Source organism: Chaetodon auriga, chromosome 7 (genome assembly GCF_051107435.1).
Source record: "Chaetodon auriga isolate fChaAug3 chromosome 7, fChaAug3.hap1, whole genome shotgun sequence".
Classification (NCBI taxonomy): Eukaryota; Metazoa; Chordata; class Actinopteri; order Chaetodontiformes; family Chaetodontidae; genus Chaetodon; species Chaetodon auriga.
In genome coordinates, this window is record NC_135080.1 from 23833136 (window position 1) to 23861048 (window position 27913).

General features: G+C 43.1%; 1 protein-coding gene across 2 annotated transcripts in view; it reads right to left on the minus strand.

The window, feature by feature from the left end:
- Positions 1–1746: 1746 nt before the first annotated feature.
- Positions 1747–27913, minus strand: part of LOC143323246 (unconventional myosin-Ic-like) — a 54746-nt gene continuing 28579 nt past the window's right edge. For both annotated transcript variants that reach the window (XM_076735010.1, XM_076735012.1), the window contains exons 2-32: positions 21328–21483; positions 20568–20683; positions 18729–18927; positions 17436–17516; positions 16903–17082; positions 15779–15877; positions 15103–15213; positions 14136–14207; positions 13790–13909; positions 13163–13236; positions 12555–12660; positions 11372–11452; positions 10812–10903; positions 10527–10621; positions 10002–10048; positions 9769–9849; positions 9111–9216; positions 8164–8281; positions 7686–7799; positions 7415–7491; positions 7247–7315; positions 7047–7131; positions 6709–6868; positions 6466–6549; positions 6261–6354; positions 6124–6179; positions 5894–6029; positions 5734–5804; positions 5523–5620; positions 5189–5288; positions 1747–4547 (exon numbers count right to left, since the gene is read on the minus strand). In XM_076735010.1, coding sequence (XP_076591125.1) covers positions 4521–4547; positions 5189–5288; positions 5523–5620; positions 5734–5804; positions 5894–6029; positions 6124–6179; positions 6261–6354; positions 6466–6549; positions 6709–6868; positions 7047–7131; positions 7247–7315; positions 7415–7491; positions 7686–7799; positions 8164–8281; positions 9111–9216; positions 9769–9849; positions 10002–10048; positions 10527–10621; positions 10812–10903; positions 11372–11452; positions 12555–12660; positions 13163–13236; positions 13790–13909; positions 14136–14207; positions 15103–15213; positions 15779–15877; positions 16903–17082; positions 17436–17516; positions 18729–18927; positions 20568–20683; positions 21328–21483 — 3105 coding nt within the window. In that variant the 3' untranslated portion in view covers positions 1747–4520. The remainder of the gene's footprint in view (positions 4548–5188; positions 5289–5522; positions 5621–5733; positions 5805–5893; positions 6030–6123; positions 6180–6260; positions 6355–6465; positions 6550–6708; positions 6869–7046; positions 7132–7246; positions 7316–7414; positions 7492–7685; positions 7800–8163; positions 8282–9110; positions 9217–9768; positions 9850–10001; positions 10049–10526; positions 10622–10811; positions 10904–11371; positions 11453–12554; positions 12661–13162; positions 13237–13789; positions 13910–14135; positions 14208–15102; positions 15214–15778; positions 15878–16902; positions 17083–17435; positions 17517–18728; positions 18928–20567; positions 20684–21327; positions 21484–27913) is intronic.

The following is a 27913-nucleotide window of genomic DNA, read 5'->3' on the forward strand; positions in this document are numbered from 1 at the left end:
CTCCTGCCTTCGTGTTTTTTGGACGGACTTATGAGACTGTCAGTTTTTTCTTTGTTAAACTGCAGTTTTGAGACATCCAGTGGCTGATGTCATCAGTGCATTTGTCAACTCATTTATGGGACTGAGATCGTCCAAGGACAGTGAGACACACAGCTGCTCATCAGCAGCGGATAATATCAGCTGACTCTCAGTGAAGAGATGCAGAGAAAGTCCTTCTTTTTCAATATGTTGAGAGCTGCTGAAGGTCCAGACAAGTCAGAAAGGATAGATTCACCTTTGTGAGATATGAAAGTATTATTTCTGATGCTGGAGATTTTTTTCTTGCAAGTAAATGATGTTTACCCAATAAGAGGAGTTCAGCAGGAACTGACCTGGTGGGATTTATCAGATTATCAGTTGAATGAATGAATATTTACCTGCAGCTCAGCTTTTCATCAATTCTGTTAAGCCCATCGGTGGGGTCTTTTTAGCATCCTCACCTTTTCCCCAGTCTTCCAAGGAGCTTTGCACAACAGAGCTGAAGTTGTCCATCATCTCATCACATGAGGACATGGTGAACAGTGTATGTTTTGTGTATCAGAAACAAACATGTGAAGTATTGACATGAATGAAACACTCTGGGTGCACAGGTCGTATTAAAAAAGGCTGCAAAAATGGTCTGAAACTGCACCACCCAGAGCTGCAGTCACTGTTATACCGAGGCCTGTAGAGAGAACCAGGTCGAAGCTGTGTCCTTGTTTATGTGCGGGCCCTGTGAAAATTCAGAAAGAAAGACTTTGTGTCTGAGTTTATGGCATCGTCAATGCGAATACTGAAGTTGCCAAAGATCACAGTGCAGTCATAGTCAACAGATATGTTTGACAGCAGCTCAGCCAATTCATTTAGAAGACCCTTTTTGAGGTGATGGAGGTGACACGCTGTAAGTAGCAAGTGGGGAAATTCAATTTAACAACTACAGTGAGGAAATCACAGAGTTTGACAGTTCTCGCAGTCAGCAGAGGGCACAGGTGCTGTTTCAATCAGTGCTGTGTTGCCTGAGAAGAATATCGGCACATCTGGTGCCATTAACAAAGGCCTAAAGTTAACTAAAGCTCTCACAGTGAGCAGCACCATTTTTCAGATGCCAGTGGAGGCGTAAAGGTATCAGCGAATGTACTTAAATACGAAAAGTACGTATACACAGAACGGGCTCTTTGAGTGTTACATATCTGTGGATTCTGATTTCTTGTATACAGCATTTTAATGTTCTTTGAGCTAAATATACTGTATATATACTATTTCTTTAATCCATGACAATATTATAGAACCTGCAAAGGAACAAGCTGCCAAATAAATGCAGTGGATTAACAGTATAGTTGAATCAAAGGGAAATACTCAAGTAGAGTAGAAATACTTCAAAACTGTACTTAGCAGACACAGACCTAGGGGCCCAAGGGTCAGAGGGGCCCTAAGCCAGAGCCTCTTTATGGAGGGCCTGTTATTACTGTTACTCTTCAAATAGGCAGTGGACTCAGTCTAAAGTAAGGGTGATGAAACGTTCTTTATATTAATTGCTGGTGAACAATTATTAACTTTCTAGAAGGAAATGGACGACCTTCTGACTTTAATCTCGGTTGCCTTTTACTTCTTTTTCTTTGCAATAGTCATCTCATTAGCATGTTGCTACAATAAACAGATAGTTTCACTGGACACACAAACAACAAACAAGGGAAAAAAATGGAGAAATAAAGCACAAACAGCCATTCGTCAGTTTGCATTTACTGTTCAAATTTATTCCTCAAATCTTTAGTATCTTATCTCTTAGTGTGAAGGTTTAATTATACATTGGTGAGGTGCGTACAGTAAGTCAGGACTCATAACAGGAGTGCATCTGTAAATCAATAGATAGACTTGGATTTGGTTTGAATAAAGTTTATACACACAGAGGGAGGAGACCTTTAGGTGCTGCTGGGAAATGTTAAGAAATGGCCTGACAGCCGTCGTCAGCCAGAGACTGGACTCTGTCAAGGAGGTATTTCTCTTAGAACTCCACACAAATCCGCTGCATTGCTATCCAACAAGGCACATGAACAAGTTTGCGTTAACAAACAATACTAGAAGCTCTTTCTCCCAAATTGTTTCACATCAAACCTCACTTGGCTTGAATCTCTCATTTATAACACACAACACGAACTGTACAGATAGATCTCCATCCTGAAAAAAAACAACAGAACATTCAGAGGCAACATAATAATATCATAGAAATCATACAACACAGAATCACTAGAAATCAAAAGGGTCTTTGGCTAGTTCATTTTAAGTGCAGTCGCACAGTTCTGCCTTGGCTTATTGCACCCAGAGCCACGAAGAGAAAGAGTTCTGTCACTGAGCGAGGTTTGGAAAAAAAGAAAAAAAAAAAATCTTTGAAACATTTTGGAGCTCCTCTCAAAAGTTTTTAAAACCACCACTTTTTCAGCATCAGTCTTTGGTCAGTCAGGGTTTAAACAGACCCGTGTTTACAGGTCTGCTGGAGGCCTTTAACCTGAAGCGGGGTGGTTACTTCTACATGAAAACACAACTGTTTCACTGCTGTCAGGAGTTTGAATGAAGACTTTCAACGTCCATGACAATTTAGATGCTATTTCAGAGGTTTTTCTACCCTGAGAAGGACAGAAGTCTGGAAAGAACTTTAGATTTCTGGCACTAAAAGAAGAGTCTGACCTTTTGGGGAATTCACTAATTTGCTTTTTCTTGAAAATGAGATGAGAAGATCAACACAACCTTCATATCTGTGCATGCAATATGAAGCTACAGCCAGGAGATGGCCATCATGGTTTAGCATAAAGACTGCAAACAGCCAGCTCTGCACAAAGGTAACACAGTCTGCCTTCCAGCACCTCGAAAACACAGTAATTAACACATTTTATTTTGTTTAATTTGTATAGAAAGCCAAGCTGTTTGCCCCTAAACTAAGCTGGCCGTGTCCTGGTTATAGCTTCACATTAAGCACACAGACGTGAGAGTGGCATCAATCTTCTCATCTAATGCTCACCAACAAAGCAATTGCATGAATTTCCCAAAATGTCAAACTAATCCTTTGAAAATGCCACATTTAAACATATCAAACATCTAGACAATACACAGCTATTACTAGCTTTGATCTAAAACCACTGTTTTTGGACTTCACATGCCTTTTACAACTTCTACAACAATATGGCTTCAAACTGTGAGTTTTAGCCTCACATTTTAAACGCCGTTTGTAAGACGAAGAATTGTGAAGAAAAAAAAAAAATGTTGAAATTTATTGGATATTGCTCAAACCCTCGTCAGGTGTGTCCATCAGACCAGATCAGTCATAGAGACACAGACGCTCCGGTTCTCTAAGAGACGGCGGGCAGGTCAGGGAGGAGGCTGGAGAGGCAGAGGAGGGAGAGAGGAGGAGATGGAGCCACTGCAGAGAGAGAGCGACGCTGGGGCCTTCAGCAGAGTCAGAGCATGGTCTGTGTTCAGCTGCTGCTTCAGCCATACTCAGTCAGAGGACCACGGCTTTCTGTATCTACACGTAACTCGACTCATTCTTGTGTTGAGCGTCATGGTTTTCATACATCAATATCCAGCTCAACTCGCTTATGAATAAATTAGTCATGGAGAAAGGCACGAGCACCTGGGGTCACGGCGAATGGCTGCTGCCTCCTGTCGTCTTTCTTTTCTCCTTTCTCTTGCCTTTTCTCACATACTTTGTCCCTTTTCACAGCATTTACACAATATGCTGTTGACTTAATGTACTGGATCCCTCGTGACTCTTATTCTAACACTACACATAGATTTTTGAAACGTATTCAGTTTGACGTCCATCGATTTCTTCTGATTGAGTGAGCCACAGACTGACACTACCATCCTTTTTGCGCCGGAGCATCTCTATTTGACTGAAAGGTTATTCTTCCTCAACCTCTCAACAGCTATCCTACATACAGTCAGCCTTGTTCTACACACCTTCACGCCTCAGTAACAAGCCACCCAGCCCAGTTTGAAAAGTAGCGTCAGCGAGATGATCGAGCCAGTAAGTCGAGCAGAAACAGTAAACAGGAAAAAAACAAAGAGGCAACAGGCAACAACTAACCCTAACTGTTATCAACAACAATCCCTGTCTTCTCATTGTTGTCTCTCATTCTCACTCTTCCCTCATTGTTTTCTTGGTCATGTTCCCGAATAAAGCACAATAAACACGCATGGTGCAAGAAAAATGCACCAAAATATTTGTTATTCCTTGGCCTCATATATAAAATCAGAATATTCAAACAGCAACAGTATTAATCCCAAAAATATAATATATAAACATAAATATATCAATTAGTTTTGCTGGATTTTTATTTGTTTTTTTTTTTTGTTTTTTTTTTAATTGGAAGCACATGCCAGCCATGTAGTGACAGCTGGCATCTGATTGGCTTAGGCAGAGCGGGGTCTGCGGTCATGTGATTAAAGGATGGGAGAGGTCAGGAGTACTCAGGTCCTGATGTGTGTGTGTGTGGTCAGAGTGGCCATCATCTGGAGTTCAGTCTGGGAGCCGTCTGAAGACGTGCAGGGGAGAAAGACATCACATCAGGTCAGAGGTCAACAGAGTGACGGCTACAGGAAGTAAACTTCACTGGAGTAAAATTCTTCTTGTAATATTTTTGTTAACTAAATTGTGAAATTTTAAGATAATTGATGTGCATTAACAGAATCTTTGCAGCCACTGGGGGGCAGTGCAGCAAGCGGTAATCACAACATCAAAGGCCCTGAAAACCTGTTTTCTCAATCAGCTTCTTGCTCTGAGGTTTCACATCAACATAATATTTTCTGCCGGGATGAGGAGCTCAGGTTGTTTCACATGAGAGATTTTCTTTTGAGGGAAACGTCTGGCTCTTGAGCTGCTAAATGATCCCTGTTTGGGGCTGGGCAGGCCATAAAACCAAAACAGCGAGGTAAAAGAGGCTAAAAGGCTCAGTGGTACTGAGGGGAGCTGCTGCCTCCCCTTTCCTATTTCATACAGTCATTTAAGCCATTTGTTCAGTGCCGCTATGGAAAATCTTTAACTTGATGAAAGTCGGTATTAAACAGCACTGGTCATCAGCATTGAAACTGCTGTTCTGCCACTGAAGTTTGAATAATCTAAAGTATTTACATAGCTTTGAATTTAGACAAACTGATGAAGACTGAGCAGACTCACCACAGACAAGTGCCCGTTCTTAGCCTTGGCCACCAGCAGTTCTGATCCGGGTGTGAAGTCTATGATCCCCTCTTTGCCCTGACCCACTGTAAACTTTATACTGGAGGAGAAACAGAGGGATATTTAGACAGAGCTTCCTGCTTTTTAACACTTTCGACCTGCAGGTGCTGGAGTGTGTAGGAGGTGAGATTTATATGTGTAAGGAGTCTTATGCTGCTGTCAGTATTATGTAAGGACAGAAACAGACAATCAAGATAAGACTTTGCTTGGGTGAACATCTGCACTGTAATAATCAACATTCCAAGTGCAGGTACAACGTGTTTGTGCTCCTCACCTGCCCTGGTTGATGTTGATGCTGTTTATTTTGTCGGCACAGATCGCAATCTTGGTCAGGGTCTCAATCACGTGGTCGCTCTGCAGAACCACATCTCCCTGGGAAGAAACCATGGATCAGAAAGAGAGTGAAGACACACGGCAAAGCGGATTTACACTCTGACATCTGGTTCATTTCCAGTGATTCATGTATAATGTGTCCTTGCTTTCACCTTCTGTTTGTTGTCATCACTGGGCACATGCAGAACAAACAAGCCGTCGCTGAGAGAGCTGACTGAGACGCCTGCAGGGGAAGCACAGTTTGAATGAGATGTGAACCCAACACTGCCCGCACCCAAAAGAAGCTAAAGAAAGTGGCTGTCGACCTCTGACCTTTCAGAGCTCCGTAGTCGATGCGCTGCTTGAGTTTGCCCTCCTCTACGATAACAGCGCTGTTAGCAGTGAGCAGCAGCTGACGGGGCCGAGCCTTGTAGCCTTTTCTGTCGTACTTGGTGACTGGCACTGCATACTGGGAACAGAAGGATGGCGGTCAAAACACTTGATGGATACGCTAACAGACAGCAGGTACAATGCCCTTTGTTTTGTGACTCTGCTCGACTAACCTTCATCTTCTCAGTGCCCAGAGCCTGCAGCACCTTGGGGTTAATGTCCTCTCCATCTGAACAGGAGGAGATATGCAGTCAGAGTCTTTTACACAGAATGCAATTTGATGCCTGAACACATTGTGTCTGTGCCTTACTGAGTCTTGTGCTGACGAACAGTTTGGGCACGCTCTGTGGGTAGTTGTCCTTCTTGTCCTTGAACATCTCGCTGGCGATCATCTTCTGCTCCATCTACTCAAACAGATTTAATTACAGTGCAGCAGAGGAAAGAAGCAGCCAACAAGTAACTTGTTAGTCAGATCACAAAGAGCGTGTCTTGTCTGGCGATGGGACAATATTCACCTGGTGCTTCCACTCAGGACTGATCTTCTTGCAGTAGCTCCACACCATGTTCTGCATGCACAGCTTACGCAAATGCTCTGATGCCTAAAGACACAGACAGAATGCTTTCACAATAGCTCTGCTGGCAGAAAATCAGAACTGATCCTTAACTATCCTCTGTCCTCACAGAAGAACACCAAGTGCATGTCCATGTTGACTTACTGTGCATGTGTGTTTGTGTACCAGTGTGTGTTTTGTCCCCACCTCAGTGAGAGCAGCTGGAGGTGTCGGCCAGCTCTTGTCCAGGACGGTCTTGGGCAGGTTCCTGCACAGTGTCATGAGGAAGGAGTAGCGCACGTAATCCAAGAAATACTCGTTCTCTGGACAGCGCTCCTTGTGGCGGTAGATGAAGCCTTTGATGAACCTGAGGATGAGACCAGCAAGGGAATAAAAAAGATTAAACTAAGGCAATTAAAAGGGTTTGAATAATCTATACGTATTATCTTCATTTTAGAACCACACATTAGCACTTTGAATGAGGTGTATTTCTCACAGTGAGTGTATTGTGCCATCTGGTGGTCTGACACTGTATTGCTCTGTACCTGCGGATAGTATTAGCAGCCTGTCGTCTGCGCTGGGCCCTCCTTCTGGCCAGGATGCCCCTCCACCATGCCTGGATGGCAATAGCTGCAATGCACAATGCATTCATAATCACAAACAAATACATTTGAACTTGGAAAGAAACTGTAGCTGTCAAACTCTAACATGACTTTAACAGAAGAGCATGCAAAGGCTTCCTCACCTGAGGTTCTGAGTTTCTGGTATTTGGACCTCTGGCTGTAGCCTCTCCATCCAGCCTGCAGTTTGGTGGCTGTGGGGTGACGACAAGAGAAAGGAGCCAAATGGTTTTAATGTGTGATGATGAAGAAAATGTTTGCCACTAATCTTCTGTTTTGTCAGAGGCTCTCACCGAGACTGTGTTTCCTGGTCTCTAGAGCATCCTCGGTGGCGAACAAGGTCTTTGGGAAACGAATGAAGATTTTGGATCTAGAGGGTGAGTTTAAAGTGAAACGTATTAAATCCAATATATTCTATACAGCATTAGAACTCAGAGTGCTTTACAGTCAAGTGCAGCTCAGGGTCAAGAAGAAGGAGAGGAAAGATGACAAACATCACAAGACATCTATTTGACTCATCAAAGTACACATGTTGGCATCTGTATACATTAGTGTGTTGCTGACCTGCCCAGTTTGTACTCCTCGGGCTTGTATCCAAGGTGTTTGACCAGTGTGGCCACTCCATCAGCCAGTTTGCCCTGCCAGTTAGGCCATGTGTCTGGACACAGGGACTTATACCTACACAGACACAGACAGCAGTAAATACTACAATACTGGCTCAGGAACAAAGCCTAAAGGTTAGAAAGCACATCCTTTCAGCAAGATGAGCTAATGGATAGCACTGAAAAGACTACTTGATGGACAGAAAAATTATCTGCAACTATTCTGATACCTCATTGATGGTTGAAGTTATTTTTCACAGTTGTATCCTTCATGTTATCTCTCATTGTGCCTTTCTGGGTACAGCTTGGCTATGTATGTCTAATGTGGTGAATGTGACTACATTGAGAAGTCATATTGGTTGCACACGAGTACACATGAACAGTGCTTTTATGGGACTGTACCTTGCTGATTAAAAAAAAAAAAGACAAGTAGTGATCACCTCTGTAGGAAGACCTCGTAGCGGCGTCTGTAAGCAAAGCCAGCTCTCCTCACCCTCAGATTCTCCATCAGTCCCAGATACTTGACCTGGTGACGGATCAACACCTCGTCAAATCGAACTGGGACAGAAAGAGAGGGGGAAAGAGTGGGAGAGGGGGATGGAGAGCAGAGTCAAATCAGTCTGAGAAAAATGTAATGTCTGTTGGACAAAATGAACCAGAGAAAACCAGTAAATGCTAAACAACAGAAGTAGGAGTGACAGAGCACAGAGAAACAGTGTGAAAGTAACAAAAGGCCAACTGTGCAGAGAAACAAAGGCCGGCCCGATATACTGACGACCACACGGAGAGCTGCACTGTGGCACTCATGGAGCTGAAAACAAACTGTTTTTGGTTGGAATTAGCAAAAACACAGGATTAACGTGAGTTTCTGGGAAAATATTATCTTGTTCAAGCAGCTTAGCAGCTTCAACAAACTGTGTTTACAAGAAGTGTTACGTGAAGCTGGGATCAAAACCAGCGAAAAGCAATACGTCATGTCATGTGTCATCTCAAAAACTTGATTTTTTTTTTTTTGAAGGTTTGCAAATTCAGATAGAGAACATCCAGCAGTCTTGTGCAGTTTGGACTGATTACATCCAAACAGCAAAATTCAAGATGAAAAAGTCAAACTTGAACATCAGCTACGAAGGATCATCAAGCCTGAATGGAATCAATCAGATCTCTGCATTATCAACTTATCTTTCTGTCTACTGTGTGTAAAGTACAAGAGGAAGAAGTTTCTCTTACAGCCTGGATGTTCAAGTCTAAATTCCACAGTTTCAATACTGTCACTCACCACTTGTGATTGGACTGATAACTCAAGACTTGAAAGGATACTTGAAGCATTTCTACATTCCTAACATGTACCATACTAAGCAAAAAAAAAAAACAAGACTTGACTTCATACCTGCTTGCTTGGAGTCATTGGGCTTGATGCAGCGGACGTACGACGGCTCCTTCGACATGAGGATCTCCATGAGTTTCGCCAGACTGGCTTTGAACTGGGTGGCTGCCTGGAGGGGCAGACACAACGAGACAGAGAATGGCCGGAGGCTGGTTAGGAAGGGATGTAGAGGTGAAGGTTAGAGGATGGGAGAGGAAGCTGGTCAGTGACTGAAGGTAGAACAGGAGAAGAGTGGATGCGCGCGAATCAAAGCCTGTCGCAGAGATGATGACCTAAGAAGAGCTATGAGAGCAGAGGGGCTGATGTGACTGGCAGTCCACTAGAGACTGAACACTGGGTCCAGTGTGGAAGACTGGGACTCTTACTTGCCAGCTTGTGACAGTTCCCTGTTCAAGTGTGTGTGTGTTTTGTGTGTTTGTGTGAAGGGCATACGAGTGTCAGGGCATTCCTCAGTGAGTGGGAGGCTGCAGAGAATCCCCATCAGACCGCCCACTCAACACTGCAGAGGGGAAACACATCGCTGCTTGTTTTGCTGTGGGAAAGTATGCTGGGACGCATGAGAGTATGATATATAAGAATGTGGAAGACAGGCAGGGAAAACCTCAGGATACAAACAGGGAACACACACACACAAGCACACACAAACAATAAGGTATCTCACCGTGTCTGGGCGCTTCTTGTCACTCAGCTCCTCCCTGTCAAAACACTGCGTCAGGATCTTGTTCTCTGACATACACATGACCTGCAAACACAGACAAAAGACATTTTTAACCTCTGAAGCAGGCAAACAATGTACAACCTTTCATAATGTACCATACCATCCAAGTGAAATACAGTTTGTCTTATAATCCTCCCAATTCATTATGTCCCTGTTCACGTTAAACTCTGTCTCACCTCTTTTAAGTTCCTGAAGAGCAGGTCGTTGTTCTTGTCCAAAAATCCTGAGTGAGAGAAGATGGAATGAGATTTTTAATGCATGTACTGACTGATCACTTCCACTAAGGGCCCCACACAATCAATTGTCACTGAATATATCCATTAAAGTCTGATCTCATGGCCATTTTACACATGTATAGTACTACATAGTAGATGTGGTATTCATGAACAGGGCTTTTTTATTTTAATGTAACCTGTAATCCCACACAGTAATGCAGTGTGAAACTGAGAGCAGCAGACAGGAGCAGCAGACAGAAGCAGCAGACAGGAGCAGCAGACAGAAGCAGTAGACAGTCATGCTGCTCTCAGCAGGTATAAAAACGGGTTGTTTTGGTTTAAACGTGTTATGTTTAATGGTGTTGGTATTTAGTAGTGGAAATGTGTATTGCATGCCTGACCTCTATGTCAATTTCATCACAACACCAAACATTCAAGGACTTGAGGTCACACTGGCCTTGTTTACAGCAGCAAACACACACACACCATTGACATTGTAGTTGACCTCTCCAGCGTAGTGCAGCAGTCTGAACTCATCACGGCCCATTACCTTCCGGGTCTTTGCATCAGCCAGCTTGTGACTGCAGGGAAACACACACACACAGTATGGAGTGTGTATCAGTAAATGGACATGGTCAGGACTTCAGTCATCTGGTACCATCAGTTAGTCAAACATTAGACTTTTAAGTACCGTAACACCAGACTGCCTTGGCTACATTAATGGCACTGCAGTAGTGTAGTGTTATACAAGACTTTAGGAATCAAACTAACGTGACAAAGTGTGGGTGTCCTCCAACAGTGTCCTCTAGCTTCTCTAGGAAGGTGAAATCACTGGCATCTCCAGGTCTCAGACACTCCTCATCCTGTGATAGGAGGACAGAAAGAGCAGCAATCAGCTATCGTCTTACAAAGACTGTGTCCCTATATCATTTACATGAATATGATACTAAGTTGGCATGTGCATCTGTGGCAGGATCAAATCAATGGATTCATCATTTTTACTTTTATTACTCAATGACTGAGCACTAAAAGGAAAAGTTCAACCAATGTGAAATGCGCTCATTCACTTGGAGCATGGAGCTAGTGCCAGGAGGAGTTAGCTTAGCTTAAAGGCCTACCAGCACCTCTAAAGCTCACTCATGAATACAAGGCATCTCGTCTGTTTCATGTGTACAGAAAACAAAAAAGTGGAAAAACAGTTGTGATTTTACATGGGTTCTGTGCTGGACGTTGTGTGTTTGGCCAAGAACACTGATTTCCTTCTGGGAAAAAAAAAATATTGTTGTTTCAAATCCTCTGCAGCACAGACAGAGTGCAGCGTGTCTCCTCACCAGTATGGAGATGATGCCTTTGAACTTCTCCTCCACCAGGTCACAGATGATCTTGTTGTTGAAGTACTGCACCGGTTCCCACTGCAAAGACACAAGCCCTCTTCAGGTTAGAGATCAGGAGAACATGGACCCCATCGTGGGCATTAAGTGGCCTTGCCTGGCATAATGAACATAATGAAATTAACTCACTGCCAGCAGTTTTTCTCACTGTCCCAACGTAAAACATTCCTGGGACCTAAATCTAGGTCAACGTTTCAGACTAAAACCTGATACAATTACAACTGCTGTGAGCTATTTAATGAGTGTACAATCATCTGCAGAATCCCAGGAATCCTCGCACACAGACACACTGCTCACCCACTTGAAGTGGACACACACATGAACACAGAGCCCCGCGGGCTGCAGTATTAGGTTATGTTAGCACTAACAGCCACATAATTTCCACAGAGATGACAGAGTGCGGCCCACGGTCCTGATGTCAGATAATAATGGGCTCTTTGAGAGGTGAGTCCAAGTTTCTCCCACAACCTGCTCTCTGACCAGTGCATTTATATTAGGCTGAACACAAGAGGCCCTTGTTCCAAAGAAGCAAAACAAAACTACATAAATGGTGCAAAGATAAAAGGGAGCAACTGAGGAGCGAGCTCAAGAGAAATCTTTCAGTGCAGACCGCTTTTGACATGCTATTTCCTTAAGAGGTACCGTTTGATATTTTAACTGTGGGTAAATAAAAGACACTACAGCAATAACAGGGTTAAATGATTCATTTCTAATGGGACAGCCTCTTCCAAAAAATATGCGCACTTGCTGCAAATCACTTTGAGTGAAACAGCAGAGTAGTAAATCAAATTACCAGTTTCACATTGAAAGACAAAACTGCAACCACAATCACATTAGGAGCTCTTTGGGAAGCCTACACCCTGGCTGAGGGAGGAGAGACGGAGTGATAATGGAAGGTGAAAACAGAACATTAAAAAAAAGTGATAGGACTGGAGGAAGAGAGGAAACTAAAAGCAAAGAGAGCAGGTGAAGGTGGATCCATGGGAATAAAACAGACCACCTTTCGACATGAATCCATATCTAGAATCCACATGTAAATGCAGCTAACGTGGGAAAAACAATGGAGGCGGGGCTGAGGGGTGACAGGGAGGAGACTGAGGGAGAGAGGAAAGTGACGTCTGACCGTGATGCCTTCGGACTCGTACTCCTCCTGCTCCGACTTGAGGGTGAGCTCGATGAAGAGCTGCTGCAGCTTCTCATTACAGTAGTTGATACAGAACTGCTCAAAGCTGCAACACACAACAAGAAGCACCACAGCTGAATGCAAAGAAGTAAGGCACAGGCTCCCAAACATGCTACCGTTTTTCATACTTATATACTGCATATACTTATATACGACTTATATACACAGTGGTATTACCATAACTCATACCTTAGCATATAAACATGGGTTACACAAACACTGTGCAGATTAATGATTGATTGTCTGACAAAACTCTTGGCACAAGGTCCACTTACTGGGAATTTCTGGAGCTTACAGCTGCATCTCAGTACATGGGGTTTACTCCAGCTGCTCTGGAACCAACTGAACAGCAGTGGATGAAGGCCATGAGATGCAGCTGAAAGCTTGAGGAAGTGGACCTTGTTGTGGGGGTTAGCTTTCAGTACATTCAGGCTCAAATGGACATGTAGATGTTGAGCAAACAAGCTAAAGCTGACTTACAGTTAGTGTTCACGTTCAAGGAGCTAAAGGGTTAAATCCAGCATGAACAAATATCATTAACACTGTACCTGTTGTTCTGGAAGACCTCAAAACCATAGATGTCCAGCAGGCCAATGACAGAGTAATTCTTGTAGGAGTCATCCTGTTGGACAACAAGAACAACAAAACTCATCTCCTCATCTATTTGAAAAGGAAAGCTCTGGAACACATAAAGCCTTCAAATAAAGATTTACATAAATCATGATTAGGAATTAAATTGCACAATAAAATGTGCATTGAAATGAAATTCAACTTCCTCCCAGCTGACTGATTAGGTGTATTCAGAAGAGATTGTACTTTGAGAAATAATATTTGTACACAATTATAATATGGATCTGTTTATCTACATTAATGAAAGTCGTATAGATATTATTGATTATTGATTCATCATGTTCTGTAGTGTTGTTATGTTCACCTCGTGAGCTTCTAAATGCCCACAAGGTGGAGCTGTGCTGTAGTAGATTGAAGGGGAGATGCCAGCATGCTCTGTACTGCAGTGTTGGATAATGTCTGGATTTTGTTTGAGAAATGTAATGAGAGTGAATTTAAGTTTCAGTTTCAGTTTCAGTGAAAATGTATCAACATGTTCCCAATGATGCGGTCATATGAAGGCACTACAGTGAGAAAGTGTGTGTGTGTGTGTGGTGTGTGAGTACCGTATATGCCAGAGAAGCGTTGATCTTGTTGACCAGCCAGGTGAAGGTGCGTCCATACACTGCTTTGGACAAAGCATCCCGAGCTGATGATGCTTGCTCTAGGTTCAGCGGGCTCATTAACTGATGAAGAAACACACGCACGCACGCACACACACACACACACAGGGAGGAGAAAGGCCGAGTACAGACAGGCAAAGACAGACAATGACAGAGTTCAGGGGGACTGCTAGACAAGTTACAATGTAATTACAGTGGACCAGGCCAGACATTACACAGACAGGAAAGCTTTGTATACAAATGCTTATCACACACTTGATCTACAATGAGAGTGTGTATCCACACTTACCTCCTCTCCCTTGGCAATTATCTTCTTGTGTGTGAGTGCCTCTGTCAGCACTGCCCCATTCACTCCTAACAACTGCAAAAACACGCCAACATTAGCAAGTATCACAGCTTCACCAATGAAAAATAAGTGATCTCCAAAACAGGCTGATGTCATGGCACTCAGCGGCAGTGACATCCTCCGTATGGTATCTGCAGACTGTGTCTAATGAAGTATAATTGGAAAATTGAGGCAGGAGGAAATTGGGTATGTTTCTAAAAAAGTGTTGTATCCAAAGTATGATCCACATTTCTAAAGCAGAGTGCAGATTCCTGAAATGAGTCTTCACCAGCATTTGTTGAGTCTACGGATATGTAAGTTCTACAGAAGGTTTGAGGAAGAGGTTCACTCGTAGAACTATGAAATTCAAACTCAATTCCAAATCTGTATTTATATGGAACAATTTCTGTGAATGACTTTGCTCATACAGTGCCTTAGATATTGTGCACGACCTAAAGGACTTTAATGAGAGCGGACTAAGACTTTGATTTGAGCACAACTGCATTTTTATGGAGGGTTTACAACAATATTGTTGCAAGTGCGACACGATGCCATTACAACACAATGTGACTGGATAGGATGACTTAATAACTTAAAAAGTTAGCTAAAGTGAATGGATACATGATTAAAGCAGATTAAAAGGAATGGATAAATTAGTAAAATAAATATCTTAAAAGTAAAAGATAAATGATTGAGACGTCCAGCTGCTGCCTTGCTGATTGGTAGTGGTACAAATGCAAACTTGAATAAACCAACCTAAACATTAACAGTTCAACTGTTGAAACTGAAAAAATGGACTGTAACAAAATCAACTTCTATATAGGGTGAGTTCTCCTGACATGGCTGCAGAGGTACATCGGATCAGAAAAACTCCATCCCGCCCCCTGGCCTGTTGAGAGTCTTAATGAACCTGCTTGGTGCAGACTCTTACCCTGGCCAGGTACTTTATCTGTGTGTCAGAGGTGATGCACGCATTGCCTTCCTCCCCACCATACTGCACATTCCCCAGGTGGAGCACACTGGCAATTATGTTCAACAACTCCTACACAGAGAAAACATGGGGAGAAAAAAGAAGGATACATAGTTACAAAGAGCTGGAGAGTGGAGACAGAGGAGGACAGTCAGGAGGACGGAGAGAACAAAGGTGAAGAGATGAGAGGCTGCCGCACGATAAACTGCAGAGGCTATCTTTATGAGAGACTGGGCAGATAAGGGTGGATTTGACTAAAATCAGGTCAAGAATTCAACAGGACAGCGTATGATAGAGACACACACACTCACACCTGCTCTCCACTCTATGAGCAGTGTGAGATCTAAAAAGCGCTGGCAGTAAGCCCAGACTCAGGAACATGTAGAAAGACTCCCACGCTGAGCACAAACAAGTTCTCACCATATAATAACAGCCACACACACACACACACCCCCACACACACAACCTTGTCAAACAATAACAGTGCAGGCCTGAAACAGAAACTGCTTTGGCCCCCTCAGGCACACTGACTACTTTACTATTCGTAGTGAAACCTGAGGTAAAAACTAAAAGCTGTAAGTGACGAAACAAACACAACGTGATGGCGTGATTAACGAAGCATGGACTTGCTCCTCACCTCCACCTCTTCCTCGTTGAAGCCGATCACACTCAAGGCTTTCCTCACAACCTTCCAGTCACTGCGATCGTTGATGGAGCTCACTTTGGGACAGTTACCCTATGGAAAACACACACACACACAAAAAAACTTTAATCACTCTGAACACTCTGTATTTATCAACTGTTTCAGCTTTTTATTTCCTCATAAAAGTTCTGAACATGTCCAGCAAAATCCGATGTGCAAAAAGGTGTTTACACGTCAAGTAAACACCTGTTTATATGTGATGTAAACACCCATTTGCACAAACACTCGCACGAGGTGTTTTTGCTCAGTGGCTGTCTTCATTGAGGGGAGAGTTCAGCTTGCGCCTTAAGGCAGATTTGCCCCCTGAGGAAAGCTCTTCTCAGTGCACTGAGAGCCTATTAAGCAGAACTCCCACTGGGACACACACACAAACACACACACACACACAGACACTCACACTCACACTCACACACCGTACAGACCAATGACTTATGACAGGATAGAGAGGGAGAGCAAGAGTGAGTGAGTGAAGAAAGACTTATAACAACCTTCCCAGCAGGTTTAATGGCTTATATTCATCTCCAGGACCAACTTGTGGCTGGAGAATTACTTGATTGAGGCTTAAACTATGAACTGGCATTGTCGTAGGTTTACCCATGAACAGAAAGATCCTGTCCATTCATGCATACATGGAAAATAAACCACATTCCAAACACAACATTTACAAGATACCGATACTGGGGCGTATGTTATGGACACCAGTTTGAATTGTTTAAATGCTTTCTGAGAAATCATGTTAATTTTTTGCATGATGGGTGGGTCTAAACACAATGATACCCATGAGCCTCGGCTGTCGTAGCTATGGAGAAGAGGCCAGTCAGAAGCACGAATCAGAGCAGTAGGAAATTCAGCACTCAGGCTTGCACCTTCGATCGTTAATCAAAGAACCAAACATTTTCTAGCAGCGTTCTATATCTGTTGTACTGATGATTTAACAGGGGAGTTTCTTGCGCATCCAAGCTGTAGACATGCTCCAAACGTGAGTTGTGTAACACTGTCCACAGGAAAAAATGACGGGGCTTTTACTTCCAGAGCCAAAGGCTCCCAAAGACACTTACTTTGACCAGGTACTGGTACTGCTGAGGGTTCCTCTCCAGGCCCAGGCGCCTCAGCAGGTCCTCCTCCCCTCCCTCGATCAGCTGATAGAAAATGTGGAAGTTCCTCTCCCCATGGTTCTGGTGGACAACACGGGACTTCTCCAGCAGGTAGTTGATGATGTGGCCTCCGACTGGGGCACCCTGCCGGCGGGATAAAGGCCAGGGAGGGAAGGGGGAGGAAGAGGAAGAGGAGAGGGTAAGGCTGGGGTACTGAGGTGTGATGTAGGGTTGATGTAACATGCAGGTTGTTTTGCAGTCCATAAAATATTTTGTGTACCACGAGAAAGGGACACAGAGGAGAGGAGTAATGACGAACAAAGTTTTACACTGTTAATATTACCGTGCAAAGCAACAGAGCATAGATTTGCTGATTTGGTTTCAATATGTTGCTGTAACAATACTTTTGGTTCTTGCAACAATCTGCTTCCCTCTGAAGGAAGACTTGTTGGACAGCGCTGCAAAGAAGCTGCAAATGTAAATCAAACTCTGCTCACCTTGAAGTCAAACTGAATGTCCATGTACTTGCCAAAGCGGCTCGAGTTGTCGTTACGCAACGTCTTGGCATTGCCGAAGGCCTGGAGAGAGGATAGAGTGGGATAAAGAAATGAGAGGAAGGAGAGGAGTAATAATTGGTGGATAAGGAGGTAGAGAGATAATAGGAACCAGAGAGGAAAGTGTGATAAAGACAGGATGGCAGATGAGGAGGCAGCAGTGAACAAAGAGAAAAGCACCAACATCAGGAGCCCGGAGCGTTGGTCTAGGACAGTAGCACAGATTACAAGGCATAGTGTACACACACACACACACACACACACACACACACACACACACACGTACACATCTGGAAAGCATCTGGCAGGGACATGCCAGACATCAAACAAGTGCTTCTGTAAACTGCAGCACCTCTCTATTGCCTTCATCCTCCAAAGCACAGAAGCAATCATGACTCAAACCTTACGGATTGTCACACAAAACATTAGTATATGTAGTATATCAGTGTATGTGTATGAAAGAAATGCTCTTGATGCTCAAATGTATGTGTGTATCTAAATACATGTGTTTTCATACTACTGTTCAACCAATGTGGGTTTTTGAAAACTGAGCCACAAAGACGTCAATCATACAAAAAATTATTGTTTTAGTGTGTTTTTGATGGCTCTCGTCAGCATTCACACATACCTGTCATAGTGGAGGTGAACAATACACAATCCAAAATTTGCTCCCAAGACTTTATATGTGGCAGGTGAATCACTAACTGTAAGTAAAAACACTGGCTATTTACTGGATTTCCATCGTCTTCTGTGCATGTATTGTGAATGCTGGCTGGTGAAATCAAAGCCTCTTTATCAAACAGGCTGTCGAGAGGCTGCTGGCCATACTGCTCTCAACAAAGTACATAGCAACATTAGGATGACAGATTTCTGCTCTAATAAAAAACTACTCAAACATTATTCATGCTGGTATGACATTTAGTACTTATTTTGACCTTGAAGTATCAGACTTGGCAAATACCTCATTAGCTCTTCATCTTATACACTGCTGACAGGTTGATATGTTAGTTTTATAAAAACCAGATTTATCAACAAACCAATATACTTTACTATCAAGCCATATTCATCAACACGGCCTCAACCTTCTTTTTGGAGTGAGTACCCATTCTTGCAGTCCATCACTCAACAGCCTAAAAACTTCATCTGTACAACAAACCCAATATGGTGAAAAGCTCGATTCCACCACCGTCCACAGGCTGGACCTCAGGTTAATGAAGTGCATGTGTGGTGTCTCACCTCCAGCACAGGGTTGGACTGCAGCAGGCGGTCCTTGACAGTCTGCACCTGCTCACTGGCCGGACAGGTGACGGCATAGTACTGCAGGATCTTCTTGGATGCCTCTGTCTTCCCAGCGCCGCTCTCCCCAGAGATGAGGATGCACTGGTCCTTTCTCTCTGTCCTCAAGGAACGGTACGAGTTGTCTGCCACTGCATAGCTGTAGGAGAGCAGGATGTTTAGAGGACTTAAAGAAAAAAGGATGGGCAGTTCATGTTCACTCAAGTCACTTTCTTTTAGCTCTAACAAAATATCCTAACAAAAATATTTGGCTATTAAGCTACTAAATGCTCCACGATGTTCTCCAGCCAGTCACGTACTTTGTTAGTTTGGTGCTGATGACAAGCAACCCTTTTCCTGAGTCAATGGGTAAAACAGAAATACACATTTACATAATTCTGAATAAAAGTGGTAACAACACAGACAATTATTCATCCGTTATGGTGATGATGTTCTGTATAAAAAATAGCTGTTAGACTGTCTTGGAAAACATGTGTCTGGCTGTAGCAGCATCACATAGTGTGTGAACATGGAAAGACACTGGACTCATGGCATGAATCACAAAGCCCAGAGTGGAACACAGCCTGCTTTGGTTACAGTATCATTTGTCAGGCCCATTGCTGCTATCAGCACTGCTTTGTTGTTTCAGCCTATTGGACACATTTCTGACACCAGACTAATTGCGAGATAAAACCACCAGTTTGGCCTTTGCTGCATCACACAAAGTGTGTGTGTGTGTGTGTGTGTGTGTGTGCGTGCGCGTGCGCGCACTGTATGTGTGTGATATTGGGGAGGGCTTGGGGGCTGGGGGTTCAGGTTCAGGTCAGAGGAATTCCCTCTGAAGGGAGGAACACTCTTGCCTGGTACCATCATTTGCTTCCACCTCTCCCTCCCGTTTTCTCTGTGTAACCCTCCACCTCTACTTGCCAAAGCACATCTTTCTTTCCACTCAGAGGGAGAGAAAACATTTGGCCCGTCAGCTCAAGTGAAGAAGTAGAGAGAGGATGAAAAAAACTACCAGCAGCAGAGAGAGAAAGAGCTAGTGAGAGATTCTGAAATGTTTCGATGACGCCATGTTAAGTCTCCACAATGCACTCGATTGTCTTTTAGCTGACCTATGGGGTCTGGGAGGACTTAACAAGGCCTCCCTTGACCATTCCTGTGGCAACCTTTCAAACAAACACTCTGCCTCATGCCATGACGTCTAGCAAACAGAGTGACTGACAGGGAAAAGGACAGTCAGACCACGAGAGCATTACGTAGCTGGTTGACTGTGAGAGTGGCACTTAAGCTAAATATTCCAATGGCGTCTAAACATACACACTGTGACAACATTGAGAATGCAGGTGCAACATGAAGTCATCCTCAGGTAAAAAGCTTCATCAAGCATCAATAGGCTCCTTCTTTTAGGGTGCTGAAGCAACAATAAAGCAGTAAACATGCTGTCCACCATGAATGATGCAGTTGATGCTTGGGCCAAACATTAAAAATGAGGTTTCACTTGCATTAGCAAAGAGATGCAATGACTCGGTCCTTCTATGTTTCACTCATGTACATACAGTCATACTGCAAAGATGGTCAGGCACAAAAATGAGAACGAGAAATGAAACGGAGGAACATGACAGCTTGTTTTTAACGATTGTACGGTCTGATGGACTATTTGCTGGAAGCAGCTTCTCACCATTTGACTGCTGTGTCTTTTAAGCAGGTAATTTGACTGTGAGGGTTAAATTCTGACTATGTAAAATGAATGCATAGCTGAGCTGCATACTGTGAGGGAAGCAGAGGCTGTGTACTTACATGTGTGGTGAGACCTCGTAGAAGTTGACCCCACGGTATCGCTCCATATGGTTCTTGGTGTAGATCTCCAGGTCTTTGTATGGATTAACTGACACCAGCACTGAACCAATGTACGTCTGGTGGAAAGGGAACATACAGTCACATACTGCACATATCTGTACTGTATGTTTACTGTCCGCCTGTCACCTTTTCACTTGTCTACATTAGCTGCTTCAGTGTGGGTGCTGATGTGAGCCTCTGCAGGCCTGTTCTTATTGGAGTGAAAATACAGTATACTCCTGATCAACCACAGGAAACCACTCCAAAGGCCAAGGTGAAAATGTTTAAGGAGAGGCTTAAAGGTCACTCAGTCATGTTCAGACCTCAGCTCCATTATGCTTGGATGAAGTCTCCAAATCTCTCTTCGGGGCGACATCACTTGTGATTTGGATTTTAAAGCTCTGATGAGGTGCATTTTTCACTGTGACTCTGGGCAAAGACAGCAACCCGTAGGTGTAAATTTGTGCCTCCTTGTCACTGTTTCCATGTCGCTGTCATCCAGACAAATGTCTGTGAATGAACTGTATTTGATCATTTCTGTCTCTGTATCTGCAGTTTTGGCCAACTTGGAACAAGAAATTGCAGCAGAGTAATTATTATTTAGAAGTAATGTAATTTTTTCACTCAAATGTCAACATCGACCTCAAAAATCCAGCACTGGTTGGGCTCTGATTAATACATATGCAGTCAAACCCCCACCCTCCTCACTACACCCACTCACATAGATGAGGTTCTCTTTGAAGCGTTTGCGTAGGTTCTCTATGAAGGCGGCCTCGCTGGTGTAGTTCTCCAGCAGGACAAAGTCCTGCACGCCCACCCGGTCTCTGGCTGTCAGGGCCGACTCCATCATAGCCCGCACCCCGTCACTAGCCACCACCTAGAGGACAAGCAGGGAGGAAGGTGGGGTCAGAGACTGAATATAACAACATAACCTCTGCACTATAACACTTCATAAATCAGGAGGAACATCAAAAAGATACACATCACACACGTAATCCATCATTATTAAGATTAGGAGGAAAGGAGAGGACTAAACGAAACTAACAATTAAAATCATAAATCAATGCTGCACCAACCATTGCTAGTACAAAATGCGAGTAAAATGCATAGAACTTATTTAACACACCAACATCAGTCGCTAAAAACAGGTGGATTCAAACCGTGATGCAGGGAGGCCAGCATAAACACTTTCTCACTAAAATGTGATTTCAGACTAGATGATCGTGGAATAAATGAAAAAAATGTGAGACTATTGTTAATAATCAAACATAAGTCAGTTACTGTTGTTTAGAGCACGACTAGTGAAATCCTCTCAGCCCATATTTCAACTCATACAAGCTTCCTGCAGATGGCAGCTGATTGCCCTAAGTAAGTAGACAAACACCAAAGATATGTTTGAGGCAATGAGACAAAGTCAAGGTACAGAGTACCATAAAATCTAAAATTCAAACACTGGATGTGAACACAAATGATCATCCGTCATCAGCTTCAATCCAAAACTGTTTGCAACCAGCCTTACAAATCAGTAACATGCTGAAATTAATACATATTTTTTATGTGCATTAAGTCCTTCCTGCCACACACTCTCACCACAGCTTTCAACCAACAGCAGAACACATTCAGAGCAACGCCATGAACCGCTGCTTGAACTCTAAAGGCCATTCACAGACCTCACATTGATTCACACACATGCAGCAAAACTAAGTGGAGATTTTGATTGTATATAGTCCAGCTTTCTTCAAAACAGCCTCTCACTTAGTGATCTTACCACCTCTGAAAGTTGAGATGAAGCCCAACTGAGGGGGGGAATTTACCCAAAGTGCAAGCCCCACCCAGGTTGCACATATATTTAAAAATATACAGCACAATTTTAGAATCAGAAGTGAAGTTGAATTGCAACACTTACATTTTTAAGATCTTCCAAGCCCAGGAAGCCATTTTCTAAAATAGAGGCTTGAGTTTTACGCATAAGATTACGAATGTTAGCCACATCCATGTTAAACATGTACTGAGTTGGACAGAACTACAACCAGCTCGACTTGTGCTGGAGGGTAGAGGTGGGGACAGGCAGTACGGGGACAGAGGCGCGCGCGCACACACACACACACACACACACACACACACACAAAGTACAGCAGGTGTTGTTGTTGTGTTAAGCAGTACAGTCATCTTCATCCCTCAGGAGCTCACAAAGAAGAGATGGAGAAACAGAGAAGTGCAAGCTTGAGGGAGGAGAGAACTTATTAATTAGCGCTGCGCAAGACCGGAGGGAAAAATACAGAGGAGAGGTGTTAGAGGAGATGAGAGAGGAGGTGATGGATGCCAAGCTATGAGTCAAGTCCTGCACCTTCGCTCCATTTAAACTGCACTGCAAAGTTAACAATACTCCCTGAAATTCCACACAGCAGCCCTCTCAATAAGACAACACAGAGTCCACGAAGTCGCCTGTCTTTTCACTGCAGAACAGACACCCACATGCACAACATCTTGATCGTGTTTCACACAAGTATGCATGAATATGTTTGATCCTGGATTTCAAAGGGGAACTGCAGTGTCCCATGGTGCTTCATACGTGGAAAGAAGCCATAGGACACTGGTGTGGTGGTGCGGACTTTGTTCAATCTCTGGAGGTCCACAATAAAAGTTCAGGGAAACACCACTGACACCACAGCAGGTCCCTATAAACCTAATAAAAGTGGCTAGCGCTGCTCTTTAATGAACCTTTCAAAGAGGAAAGTGGTCTGGCTAAGAGGGAGGCTGTTAGAGCTGACTCACCTCTAATCTTTATGATGTGAAGATGACTCACTGGTGTCCCTCTTTTTCTTATTAATCCAGCATCTGTATGAGCATACTTGTTTGTGTGCATACATCCTCACAAGTACACAACAGTGGCACAAGTCCAAAACGTGGACAGTTTGATTTTAATCTCTTTAGAAAAGGAGACTTTTACTGTTAGACTTTACAAGGCCCTGTGACACACAGCTCCCAGATGAAAGTGACTATAAACAGAATATGCAGGGATTAGCATTGCTTTTTATTGCACGTTGGCTTTCAACGTAGGCTTCTTCAGCACCTGTGGAGGCTTTGCCTCTGTCACAGACCGAATGCTGCTTCAAGGCAAACGCACATCAAGAAGAGTGGCAAGTGATGAGGAAAGGAGGCTGACACACTGACATAGGTGGTGGGTGTGGATAACAATACACGCAAAGCTTGTTGAGTTTCAATCCTTTCAATCCTTAGCTTTCATGAAATCAAACCCCTTTTTTGATATTTATGGCCAGCCTTTTCAGCAATACCAATTAAGTGTATTCACATTCAATAATTACCTCTCTCTATATTAGATGTCACTGGTAGTGGCAGTGTCTGCAGCAGCATGTTTGTAATCCAGTTTCAATTATTTCTGACTGCCTTCTTTATTTAAACAATGTCAGTTTGTTAGGCTGCACTGTAAAAAGATAAACCAGCTGCTCTTCTGTTATATTTCTGACAAAGCAGCTGCTCAACGAGGGTTTGCTGCTGTATTAAACTGGGCTTACTGTTACCACAGCAACCATGGCTTTTACAAATCAACCAGGATCTTGAAGTTTCTAACTTTAAGGGAAGGGAAAGTGCTTTGGAATGCACTGTGCCAGTGAGGTATTGTTAGAAGTATGAACAGAATTTCAAGTATTATTGCAAGTCTGTTTGAGTTCATGTCATGTCATGTCCCACATCCCATCCATCCTTGTTTCTTTTGCCCCTGGACGCCACAAGCTCTGGTGACCTATTGTTTCACACATTTCTACAGAAAGCAAAGAAACTGCAGCTGTGTGTGTGCGTGTGTGTGTGTGAGAGAGAGAGACTAACATATGTATGGGGGTATTTTGACTTCCTCACTTTGGATTTTCTGATGATTAAAATCTTTTGTACGCATTGCTGTTCATGCTAACTAACCACTTCTTCTTCTTAATCCAAACATGCCGATGTTGCTGCAGCTGCACACATATGAAAAATACAACTTCCTGTGTAGCAGAGGATTTTTCCTGGGAAAGAATAACAAGGCAGCAGGAGTTTAGACCAAAAGTAAATGAATTCATCATCTGGGAACAGGTTATTTCACCGTTAGGAGTGGTAAACTGACATACATAAAGCTAAGATGTGATGGTTTATTACAAAAGCCTCCAAATATTATGGCGGCTGGGAAGAAAGAAACCACAGCCTCAGTTCCTCACCTCTTCCTCCTCTATCTCTCATTCACTTTCTCTCGCCCTCTCTCCATTACTTCATTGTTTCCCAATCCTGCTCTCACTGTTTGGCTTTCCTGCGAGTGGTGCCGCACACCGGACCTCCACCCGGTCTCAGGAACACGGCAAATACGTGCCTACCCGGTTCGGACATGTCGTCATGTTTTCCAAATCCTGTGTAGCAAACAAGGCAGCTAGGAGCCAGGTTAGCAGGAGGAGACCTGAGGAGGTGGAGCTCTCTGCTAAGATCTCTACCTATACTAATGCTTGATTCTTGTGAGTTTCTGGTACCACTATGTAAACAAACACAGACACATTTTCACAAAAGCACGAAGGTTTGACACCCAGACCGAGACTTAGTGTGCATGGACAGAGATTAAAGGCATACCACTTGTTCAAAACTGGTGGAAGAACTCTGCATTCTTTCAGCATGCAAACTGGCAAATGCAAGTACTGATGCAAAATACTTTGTATTTCACAGCTCCTTGTGCCACCTAGGATTTTTTGCCACCTGTTCTACTCACTCTATGTGATTACTAGGTTTTGTATCCCTGTGCTGTCTCCTCCCTTTAGTGCCTCTGTCCTCTTTCAAATGACAGATTGAATGAGTGACCACATCTAAGAGAAGCAGAGAAAAGGGGAGAAAGCAGAGGGATTTGATCATGCAGCCAGGCTGTGAACAATAGCAGCTTGACCTTTGCATTGCCTTGGGTGTGCGCTCAGAGCTCAGGTGTCACACTGTTTGTGTAAACCTCATCTAGCCTGCTGCTTTCAGAGCACCATACAGTGCTAATGATCCAAGCATGGCTGGATAATGATGGGAGTATTAAGACACACTGTGACAGCCATTTGATTCTGCAAAACCTGGCTTGAAATAAGACAAGTTTTTTTTGTTTTTTTTTTATTAACAGTGTTTCCACTTTACTGGCTTATTTGTGCTGCCTTGTGCTGCAATGGTGCTGTGTTGTGATTGCTGATGCAAGCAGTGAGCACTTATATATGAGGTGAACGGTATACCAGTTTTGTCACGTTCTGCTACAACATGGATTTTGCAGTACCCTCAATACCATGATACATGTTCTAGCATCAAATATAATGTCCTTTACTGTGCCGCTGCAATAACATGTAGAGGGCTACACATGTACTCATAGAACTGGAGTTACATCCAATAACTACTTTCCTCACTATCACGCTGACAACCAGTAACACAAAGATGTTGTTGGCTGCAAGACCCAACACAAAAGTCTTCATCTACTCCCACCATCAGAGGAAGTGAAGACCCAGTGGATTAACTTGATGGAACTGTCCCCACAACAGCAAGTGGAAAATGTATGTATGTGACTGTATGTGTACAATTCATTTTACTTCAGCCAATGCAAAGCAGGATTCACTTCAACACTGAAGCTCAAAAACTTAGAACCTGTAAGTTTTGGCATTTTAATGTTGCTTTAATGTTTATTTTGCTGGTTAGCCTGTTGAATTTGCCGTTAGCACATTCCTTGGCTAATGTGGCTAGCAGCATCTACAGTAGAGATACAAGCTGGAGCAATGTTGGAGTGTTTAATATTTAGAGACAGTCAAGAGAAACCAGAATAGTAGCTCGGGTGTAGGAAATATTTTTTCATGTTGCTTTTTGTGTCGTCTCACATAGCCAGAGCTAACTTTATCTCCACACTTTGTACTGCAACACAAGCTCTGCTGGTTTTGTTGTTACAGGAAAGCCTCCTCTGCTGCATGCCGCATCAGTATGTGTGTCTGTTGCTGCTGTATGCAAATGATATAATAGTCTTTCATTTCTAACACTGAAAATAATTCAGAGCTGGAACAATTTCTTCATTGATTGATTAGTAAATTATTACAAAATTTGTCTGCAACTATTATAAAACAATTAAAACATTAAAAATAAATGATTAGTCATATTTGAAAAACGCCAGATATTTACTGATTCCAGCTTCTCCAGTGTGAGGATATTGTTTTCCCTCTCTTTTATGATAGCAAGCAATTTTTGGGAAGCCTCAAGCCAAAGCTAAGAAGACCCATGATGACATCATCTGGGGTGTTTCTTTCAGTTTGGAACCCCCCTCCAGAGCAACAGAAGACATTTTACTGTGCAACTGCTTTCACCAGCTCAGTCATGCCAATAAAGAGTAAACTGAACTTCATGTCTGAAATTGTCAAGGTGGAGTGGCCCTTTAAGAACTGCACTAATCTATTGACACTGAATAAGAACCAACACAAAGTCCCATTTCTGACATCAGGCAGTTAAGCAGGGTTTGTTTAAATATTTAACATTAAAAAGACTGGATTCTTTTCCACTTTGTTTGACACACAGCTAGATATAACAGGTCTGCATGTAGCGTGTCTTTGTCAGCCTGGATGAGATTCAAAGAGCTAATAATCAAATCAGGCCCCAGAGCACTTAAACCAACTGGAGTTAAATATCTGTGCACACAAAATATCCAGGTCCATAATGCAAAAAGGAGAGGAGAGGAGCGTAGCAGTCTGGCCTGTTAGAGGAAAAAAAAAACACAACTTCTTCTGACTTCTGTTTCACATGATTTGTGGAACTTCTATAATGACAACCAAACGAGTGGAGCGTGTGGTTCTGATGAAGGAATGGTTAGCTACTCGCAGAATGTTTTGCCATTTTTCTACATTTTTCCATTGCATCAATTGTCTGGCACTGATTTCTCCCCTTCTCTCATTTGTTGTGCACTAGCTGGTAGGAAGAAAAGGGCATGAATTGAACAACAACTCATTTTTGATACATGAAGGTATCAAATGTCAATGTAAATGTAATAAAGCTATAATGATGCCAAGTGTGACATCAGAAGCCATGCAAGAGGTGATGGTGCCTTGTTGGTTTTGATTGGACCACAAGTCAATCACAGGCTTTACAGAACAAGGAAGTGGCCAACAAATCACATTCCAACACCTTTTGTTACTCTGTGTGTGTTGCAATTAAAATGATACATCGCTGAAGCATTTTCTCATTCCACACCTGTACAGGATCCACACTGACTGACATTCTGATTCTGATTACCATGGAAACACCACTACAGGCTTTGTCGTGAGCATGTTCAT